Below are 9,726 nucleotides of genomic sequence, written 5' to 3' on the forward strand. Positions count from 1 at the left end.
CTACCCCTCCTCGGAATCGAACCCGTGTATGAACGTAGAATTCTACTCAAAACTCAGCACACTCCGCTCATGTCGCAGGTTTCTTTCTTACAGAACCCCCTCAGCTTTGCAGTGATCCCCCATCAACCTCACATCAACTCTCTTCATTCATCTGTCTTCCCAAATCTACAAGTGACATATGCGTTTTAGGTGAGCCACCCTCCAATCTGCTGCCATGTCTAAAACTAAGCGACCGAACTCAGCTCCCAACATGCGCTTCACTTCCCTCCTCCTCGGCATCGTCGCCTTTGTCAGCGTGTCTGGTCTCGCACTACCTGCTCTGGACCGTACCCTCGCTCGCAAAGTCTGTGAACCATGCCGCGATAATGGTTTGTGCAATTATGACTGCGACCGGCGCCTTTGTGATCCTATGATATATTAGCCATAGTGATGAAGATGATCTGCAGACAGAGCTCCAGGAATTGCCAAAGTGATGGTACCGTGCTGTGCTGTATGTACCGGTTGGATATTAAGTGCTTGAGTGGCCAACTTAGGAGCTCATTTCATTTCATAGGGCACAGAGGCACGGTTCAGTGCTATTTCCAGTTTGATGGGAAAGGGGGGAAGAGCTGGAAAGTGAAGTATCATGGGAATGACAATACTTCCCTCGGCGGAGTACAAATGCTCAGCTTCACTTCCTTCTTAGCCTTAATGCTTTGAACATACAAGGGACCATCTGAGTAAAATCGCTGGGTTCTCGACGTTTGACATCGTACACACGCAGATTAGCCAATGAAAACATTTAGTTGTTGGCCTTGGTTAAGGCGCAACGAGTCGTGCCATCAGACAGAGTCACCTCGAATGCATCAGCGAGGCACGACCTAAATTTCAGTGATAGGCTGTATTGGACTTGCGCAGTGCCAGTGAAACAAGTCTTCATGGTGAAGATGTTTGCAAAAGTTTCACTAGAAAATGTGGAGCCGTGGCTAAGCGAGCCAGAAAAGGGGGGTCAGCCTGGTCTGAAAATATACTGTGGACCTTGATTCGAGAAGGGATTGCCATCTAGTTGAAGCACAAGGGAGGGCCTCGCGTCCGTAATTTAGGTATTTTGTTCCTTTGCGTAACCCAAATACACCCTGGCCTACCGCTCCTCTCCCCAGGCCAGACGACACCTCCCGGGAAGATATCCCCAGTCTCATGCCCCTGAACATTCCAACAAAATTTTGCAATTTCAAGACTTTGGCATAGCAGCCCTCTGCTCGCCCACCTTGTCGTTCCCATCTTCGCTCGTCATTGTGGGCGCTACGTGCTTTGTCTAAGACCTCAGAATTGCCCCTAGAGGATCAGATTCTTGACGCTTGTTCTCAATTGAAGTTCTCTCGGCTTTCTTAGTTTGCCGCCATCGGAAGTCTGCCGCAGCTCCTCAGAATGTGGAAGACCATCTGGGGGCTCCCACATGAAATCTCCTTGCCTTGGAGCGGTAACTGAAGCCGCGGTATCTTCTGGGGTTACCACTTCATCATGGATGGCGCTTGGAGGCGATGCCGCGTTTTCATGACTTTCTACTCCATTTATAGGATCCAAGAGTATTTGTTACAATGCATTTGATCGCTCCTGCTGGTCGTTATTGACTCCTGAGAGCCGTTCTCTCAGTCAGTCTTGCTCACTGATTCCACATGAGCGCTGAAACTTAGAAAATTGAAATACAGCAAGAAGAAACATACAACTGCATCATGCCCACACCCAATCTCCTCAGCGAATTTTCCAGGTCGGATTTAGAAACATTAATTGCCACCAATGCCTCGTGCCTCTCACTTGGTACCAAGATCAACTATCGAGCTCTACAACCGTTCCGAGCTTGAACAAGCGCCTGTTGATATCTGACCTAGTGCTCTGATTTTTGTGTAATAAAGGTGCTTTGTTGAATTGAAACTTGGAGAGATGTGGAGACCAAAGCCTTACAGATTGAGATCGCGAGTTCATGTCTCAGTCCTGCAAGTCACTGCCATCGCCCCACCATATCACCATAACGTGCCTTTGTACTAATAAGAGATACATTCATGAAAGGAAGGGGGAAGAACGATCGTAAACTGTTTGATCTTGTTGAGAAACTGTTGTCAAGATTTGCGATAATGCATCCAGATTCCCATACAGGGTTGAGGTGACTTAGCCTCTGGCTACCACAGCTCAGGTATAGTCCAACCGACTCTCATCCCAACCCGGCTGCAAATAGCTCCAATCCCCATTAAACTTGAAGTCAGTCTGATAAGCCCCATAACTAATCAACTTCACGCTATCCAACTTGGCCCCCTCATCACTCATAGCCCACAAACTCAATGCCACCGTATTCAACCCCCTATTATTGATAACTCCTGGCGGAACAGGGAATCTCGTCTGCGGACCGATATGGGGAACAAACTTCCCGTATTGGTATCCATTTACCCAGATCATTACTCTTGCCACTGTGCCAGCTGGAGCGCTGAGTTCGATACCAAGTGGGACGTCGAGGTCAGAGTCGAGGTTTAGGTGGAAGGTTGTAATGTAGAAGCGGATTCCAGGCGAGTTGAGGCCGGTTAAAGGACTTGAGTGGTCGAAAGTGGAATCGGGGGTGAAGGAAGGTAAATGCCAGCCAACTCTTTCGCCGTATAATCCACCCTCATTCATGGGACCACGAACTGGGTCGATATTTGCTGATCCTCCAGCATTGCCTTGAATTTTCCACAGTTTGAAGCCGGTACTGGACGAGTTTGTGGGTGGGATGAGGGAAGCTCCCAATATGCCGCGAGGGTTCTCGACACCTTTCGCAGTTGAGGTCTCATCGTGGCCATGGTAATCGACCACGACGGTGAGAAGGTTATCCGTAGCCTGCAAGGAAGAGAGTGGCAATGACAGGACAGCGTTCGTCGTTGGTAATGAAGCAGTGCCCACATGCCCTCCAACCAGAACTCCATTCAGCCAGGCAGACCAGCCGAATGCAAGACCCCCCGAACATGTGAGGTTGACGGAGGTAAGGGCCGTGCTGTCAAAATAGCCACGATAGACTTTGGTGCCAACATAGTAACCATAGTCGCTTGAGAATAGGACAGGTTTTGTAAGAGGGGCCACTGGGCTTAAAGTAGTTGACTTATTGCATACAGTCCATTTCGAGTCGTCATAAGATAAGAGCTTTTCAGGAAGAGAGTCTGCCGAGCGCCAGTTCGTCAAAGATGGTAAAGAGATTGCCCGATCCTCGGAGCCTAGGATCTGTGCCGTCACTGAACCATAAGGAGTCTTGACGGCATTGAGACGAATTCCATTCCAGTCGATTGTCTGGATCCCAGACACCCCAGTGTACACCTCAATGATCGTAGAATTATTATTGTTACCGGAGATATGAACCACTCCATGGGATATCGATGCGCTTCGAACAAGGTAGGGTCCGAGAACAAAAGTCTGCTCATTTGGCTTGACATTTGGGTTTGTAGTGGTTGGCGGCGCCCAGAAGTTCCATGCTGATGGCTGGTCAAGGAGGTAGATCAAGAGTCCATCGAACTTGAGAACAGTCTTTCCGGCGCCTTGAGTATAGGCGACTGTTGTAACATTGCTTGATGAACTGACCGTGGCTTCCGTAGTCCCGTAGACCGTGTGAGTGGAGGCACTGGCGGTCTTGAGCGCAAATTGACCAGCCTGCCCTTCCTCGAGATAGAAGACCAGGACATCAACATCAAAGGTTCCGTAGGTGAGTACGTCCGCCGAGGAATATAGAAGAGTGTGGTCTCCAAGGACGTAGTCCGTGACTAGTATCTTGCTTTGGCGTCCATTCAGATTTATGTTCGGAACAGTGATCAAGCCTTGAGAGGTATTGAGATTCGCAGAAAACGTGACGGATGCACGAGAGCTTGTGGATGCTTGTTGTACGACATAGAATCCCGCGTTAGTGTCTGGGTTGCGAATCTCCCAGGTCCAGGCTGCGGTAGAGGAGGTCTTGATAGGTCAATTTCGAGTCAAATTTATGTTATAAACAAGACTTACTGCATAGCCAGTGCCATTTCCAACCATGTACGTCTTCAGAAGGTCGGTAGAAACTCTCGTAAACAAGCCAATGAGTTTTGTCTGATACAATTTGTCCTGTATCTGCCTTGTTTCTCGTAATGGAGCGGAGTAATCGTACGAAGAGTAGACAACAGGGGCGGCAGCTACTCTTATCAGTATTGGCGTTCATCGAGAATACTGTATCGATGCTTACAATGCCCCCAATTTGTGCCACCCCAAGCCATGTACAAGCTCTGCATAGTTGCCCTCTGCCCAATATTGTTTTTGTAGTAGACATCCGCAAATGCCGGATCATGCTCCGCAGAACAATCATCATAAAAGCTTCCACCCCAAGGCGTGAAATAGCCCGCTTCAAATTCCGGAAAGAAGCTTGGCTGTGTATAAGAGTAGTTTGAGAACCATTGGAAGTAATTTCGAACAACTGTAAATCCGGTATTGGGGTTCGTGCAAGAGAGTCCGCCAGGATAGCTATCCAGACCGTATACATTGACTGCACCTCCGACATCTTGATAATCGGTACTCCAAGATATACTCCTCTCGCCCTTCTCATTGTGTGCGAATGGAACCGTTATTCCAGCTGCTCGAAATGCTGCCTCAAGTTGCTCCATATATAAGACGAGAGTATTCTTTGCTGTGTGCGTTGTTTCTTGAAGCTCGTTCTCGACTTGGTTGAGAATGATTGGCTGTTGGAATTAGCAAGCGTTCCTTTTCAGCTGGTGATAGATAGTCACGAATATACCCCTCCTTTTGTGATCTCATTCTTTGCCAGTATCTCTCCTACATTGGTGATCCAAGGAAGCCATGCTTGATGATATGTCTCGTCGCTCGTTCTCAAACTTCCCAGACTTCCATCCGAGCCCCAGAGAGCAAGGCCACCTCCATTTGTTTCCGCATTGCAATATGGTCCCGCTCTAGCAATCACCCATAGCCCAGCTTCCTTCGCGTAGTCAAGTAAGCGTTGAATATTCTTCCCGGACGTTTCGAAATCGTATACGCCTTTTGCAGGCGAGTGATAAGACCAGAAGAAATATACGCTGAAAGTGTTAGAGGAGTCATAATCTCCAATAGAAGGTACTTACCTAATAGCATTGAACCCATTGGCACGGAACTTTTGGAAAATATCCTGATAACCGTGAGCATCTGCGATTGAATTGGGTGTCCAAACCTACCAACCACATCTCCGGTACAGGCATTCTTTGGTAATGAAATTCGCCAGAGCTGGAAGTTATTAGTACGGACAGGTCTGTGAGTCCAATGACCTACAATACAAATACCCTGCTATCATTGACAGTCAAGGAATACGGGTCCCAGGTCACCACGTCTGAAAGCCCATCGTTCGAAGCCACGCCGGCCCAGAGAAGCGCGGCGAGCGCGATGAACATGAAGAGGACACGCATGGCGAAGGAGGCTGCCTAGAAAAACTGATCTGCTGCATACTGAAAGGTGATTAGCTATGGCATTAGTTATATAGCAACTGGTGAAGTGTAGAGCAAGAGTAACATTATCGCGGATGCAGTCCGCGAAGACACGCTTCACCCCGCAGAGCTAACGGCCCTGCCACCCTCAATTCCAGCAATCAGCGTGTGCATGACTTCGTAAACAGGGCCGTTAGCTTCGGCGAGGGCATAACGGAAGAATTGTGCGGCGATGCGGCTAATTGAGACGTAGTTATTGATGGTCCAGGGGACCGAGGTGTCAATTTGATACCCCAGCTTTGACGTTTTTGCTCGGGTCAAGATGAGCCGAGCGAGCCCCTTTCCCGGATCACCTGCAGAGAGCTCAAGCAGACAAACCGAATAGCAATAAGCGCGTTCATATCTCCCGTAAAGTTGTCGATCGAAATCATACTCGGACTCGTATGTCATTGCTCTTGCCGACTTTTTTCGTCTCTCTTTTTGGTCCTGGTCTTGAGGACAGCTTGAGGGCTCCGGATTCTGAAGATTGATTGAGATGGAGAACTATCGTATTCAGTGCTTTCGGCTTCAATACTCAAGTCTTGCAACGTGAGAAAGAGGTTTGGAGAGAGGATGCCATCGAGATTGGCACTTATTATTTCTTGTGAGTGGGGCGTCGACTTTTCTCTGAGAAAACTTTCATACCCAGAGAGATCATTAAATCTTTACCATACTATGAACGTCAGAGAATGCAAAATATAGACTCGCCACAACGTTGATATTGAAATGAAATGAACATGCGACTGATTCTTCGCAAACCTTTGGTTGTTCGGGATCACCTCTTTCTTGGAAGGAACGATGCAGCTTCGTTCTTCGTTCAATCGTGTCATTTAGAGCAATGAGGACGTCGTCAGGAGCTTCGATTCTGTTCCTGCAATGAACCTTGTGGCTCGCCTGGTACTTTCCAGTGCCTAGATTTCGTGAGCTTCCACACCGGTTCCACAATTTGCTGCAAGCCATCCAAATATGCTGTCGTAGTTGCCTTTTTGTATTCCTTGTACCCTATGAATAAATCAGCAGATAGCTTGGGGCCCTCGGAAGCCATTGCTTCAACCCAGTTGATTGGAGAATATAGAAGGAAAGAAAAAGGTTTATGGCAGTGTACATATGGATGCACAACCCAAGAGCCGGGTTCCCAAGGTGGGGAGCCGTAGGCGTCACATGGAGCCGCTCTCCGAACTAAAGAAAAGCGGGCTTCTTTATCTAATGGACATGCTTCCATTTTCGATCCAGCATCGAACTAAGTTGTGGTTGCTACTGTAAGGTCGAATTGACTCGCTTGCGTCTGAGTGGAGGATGGGCGAGGCAAGAGAACCCCTTTGCATCCACACTGGACGAGTCTGACAAGAACAGAAACAACCACCATTTCCCAAGTGAGACTATAGCCAACCCAACACTTTTTTCCACTGGCGATTTTGAATGGGATCCCGGTGATATTTTGATACTAGAGAGTCTTGCAAGCCCGAATTGTCCGGGACGGGGGCTCTCCTCAAATTCGGCATCTATAAGCAAGGAAAAAGCGCACAGCGCAAGCTGAATCGGACCACATTCTTTCTTCAAAGATACTAGCTGTTTGGCAGAGAAGACTGAGTCAAAATTGCAAAGCTCAGCAAGCCTTCCGGGCTTATCACGACCAGTGGCTGGTGTTCTCAGTGGAAAATTGGGTGTGTAATGTACGTCTAAAGAGGGAAGAAGGAGCGGGGAGCTCGAGACTAAGATACAGGGTGCTGTGAGGGGGAAAATTCGCTTGAGCCTCAGGCACATATTTCGCTTAATTATGGCGCTAAGGAGTATTTAGCCTCGCTCCCAAGCTTCTACGAGCTTCACGCTTCTCTTCTAGAATTAATCAGAGTTCTAGAAATCTCCTTCGTATTACGTGGCATGCGTTTTACCCGGTAATTCGTTAACCTGGTACTTGGTTCACTTCTGCCTATCTCTTCTGAGGATCTTCAGTGCCGCGCTAAGAGGTCACGTGATGACACAACAGGGCTCGTCAGAGACAACTTGTTGAATGTCTTGAGAAACAGTTGAAGACGGTAGTCAACAAATACGAAGAGCTGCAGCAGAGATACTCCAGTCTCAGTGCTTCACACGGACGCCTTAGAAAAGAGCAAAGGGGAAGGGAGACCGTCAAGAATGAAGAGGGACCACGTCCAAGCCTTGAACACGTGACTGCCGCGTTTTGGAAGCAATATACTCTTGAAGGTGATGATGTTCTTCCAACAAGTAATTGGCAACAGTGAGGTGTTAAAAACTCTGTAAAAAATTTCTTGGAGGAGTTGGGAGATGGAAGTAGCTGCAGGCGTTCCAGGGTGCTCATTTCTGCTTCGCTTTGCTGCTCTTGCCCTGAGCGCAGCAGGCTTTTCTATCTACGTCTGCACCTTTTGAGATAGTTCACTGCTTTTACGAATGATAAACAGCCTAACCGTGGATTCATTTCCCGGATTGGATTTTTAGATGTGTCCGCATCTGCGATATCAGGGTCGCCGGTGCTGGACATAAACCCAATAATGAACTTGAAATGGCAAAAGAGGGCGCGTTTACAGTCCATAAAGATGCCAGCCTCTTAATCTTTTCAGGAGTCTGCGTCGGAGTCGTTACTCTCGTTTTCACTTGCAATCTCGAATATAATTGGGAGAAAGAAAGTCATACGACAATGAAAATATTGCAATATAACCTGCACTCGAATTGAGAAGACAGCCCAATTCCTGAAGGTGGTCACAGTTTGTCAAAGAACATGTACACCACAAGCTGGGGGCCGTTCTAGGTTGAAACTGGAGATCTTATTATCATCTCAGCCATATGTCCGATTCCACTGATCATCAGAAGAGATAGTGACTTTTACCTTTTCGTCGGTGGATGCTGGCTCATTGACGGGAACTTCAAGGCCCTGGAGAGAACATTCCCGACCAACTCTTCAATGACCCTGGCACGTCGTTAATCATGAGAGGAAGCGCTTGGGAGGATGCCAAGGTGGAAACATTCCGAATGAAATGAACTTCTCCCTAATATGCCGGAGATGGTATGTACAATTCAGGATATTTTGCTTTTCAATGCACCTGAGCTGACTGGAACACGGCAGGAGACTCTGCTAGCAGACTCCGTCATCGCGATTTGAGATTTAAGCGTACTACATCTTCATTGCCCTTTGGGTACCCAGGCCATCGAGACGACCTATAAATATTCACTGCTCTGGCTACATCTAAGGTCAGACACATTTCACGTTCGAGGGTCTAATTTTCGTGAGGTCAATTTGTAAGAGTTGCCTTTTTTATCATTGATACTCTTCTAATGCAATTGAAAAAGCAAGCTTTCTGAGACGCCGAAGTAGAGAAGGGAAAAGGATGGAAGACATACCTTTATACAGACTCGGGCGTTGCCGAGGTCTCACGGATGTGTCCCAAGTCACTCAACTTCGCGTTCCAAAACGCCCATTCCACCGCTTCCTTCACACTCTTCATGATGGCATCGGGCTTATGCGCAGGCTCTGCCCCAGCAACATGCACCCCGCTCTCCACCAAGATGCTCTTCCACTCAGTTCCAAGTCTGCTGGTGAAGTTATTGGCGCCCTGAATGTCAGAACTCGGGTTGTCACCCACCATATAGATCGTCCCAAGTTTTCCGTCTCCGCCATTCATGCTTTTCTCCCACTCCACGAGTGTTTTCTCGCCGAAGATGTACGTCTCTTCAGTGGGCTTCCCTACCGTCTTGCAGTTCAGAAGCTTTGCGCCTCCTGTTGTCGCAGACCATAGACCTTCCAGGGCAGCTCTGAAGGAACCTTGAGCTGCTCTTGGGTGGGGGTGCGAAGTAGCGTATGTCAAATCTGGATTGCAGAAATGGATCGCTGGCTGCTCATCTTGAAGGTATCCTTGATTTGGGAGTTTTACATCTCCGTTCATAGGAGACCTGGTGCCAAGATGTCCTTTCTCGGAGAGGAGGAGATCCATGATGACCTGAAGGTCCAATCCCCAGTCTCGAGGAGAAGACCATACCAGAATCGCAGAAAATTTGACCTTGCCATCTGGACCCAACAAGATATTATCGGATCCTCCATGCTTTAAGTGGTAGTCGGTGGTGATACTGAGGCCATTAGCGGGCTAGCGGACAAATCCGAGAAGCGAAAAGTGATTTTCTGATTTTCTGATTTTCGCACCCACTACCACACCTTACCAAAAAAAAAAAGTATAGTATATACGCCTTATTCTCGACTACTCCTAATCCCCCCTTAGCTTGTATAGTCTATAAGGCAAATCCTATAAAT

At 47.9% G+C, this 9,726-nt stretch overlaps 2 protein-coding genes across 2 annotated transcripts; both read right to left on the reverse strand.

The window, feature by feature from the left end:
* Positions 1–2,064: 2,064 nt before the first annotated feature.
* Positions 2,065–5,228, reverse strand: K444DRAFT_551687 (glycoside hydrolase family 35 protein). Its single transcript, XM_024876553.1, has 6 exons — positions 5,181–5,228; positions 5,091–5,134; positions 4,751–5,045; positions 4,205–4,694; positions 3,991–4,154; positions 2,065–3,942 (listed from the first exon to the last, which is right to left on the reverse strand). Exons 1-6 carry the CDS (start codon positions 5,202–5,204, stop codon positions 2,167–2,169), a joined length of 2,793 nt encoding a protein of 930 aa, XP_024743478.1. The 5' UTR covers positions 5,205–5,228; the 3' UTR covers positions 2,065–2,166.
* Positions 5,229–8,540: 3,312 nt separating this feature from the next.
* On the reverse strand, positions 8,541–9,509 carry K444DRAFT_579876 (uncharacterized protein). Its single transcript, XM_024877682.1, has 2 exons — positions 8,823–9,509; positions 8,541–8,661 (listed from the first exon to the last, which is right to left on the reverse strand). The coding sequence occupies exon 1, from the start codon at positions 9,410–9,412 to the stop codon at positions 8,825–8,827; it is 588 nt and encodes a 195-aa protein (XP_024743479.1). The 5' UTR covers positions 9,413–9,509; the 3' UTR covers positions 8,541–8,661; positions 8,823–8,824.
* Between the last annotated feature and the right edge of the window lie 217 nt (positions 9,510–9,726).

The sequence above is a fragment of the Hyaloscypha bicolor genome, assembly GCF_002865645.1.
Source record: "Hyaloscypha bicolor E unplaced genomic scaffold K444scaffold_13, whole genome shotgun sequence".
NCBI classification, from domain to species: Eukaryota; Fungi; Ascomycota; class Leotiomycetes; order Helotiales; family Hyaloscyphaceae; genus Hyaloscypha; species Hyaloscypha bicolor.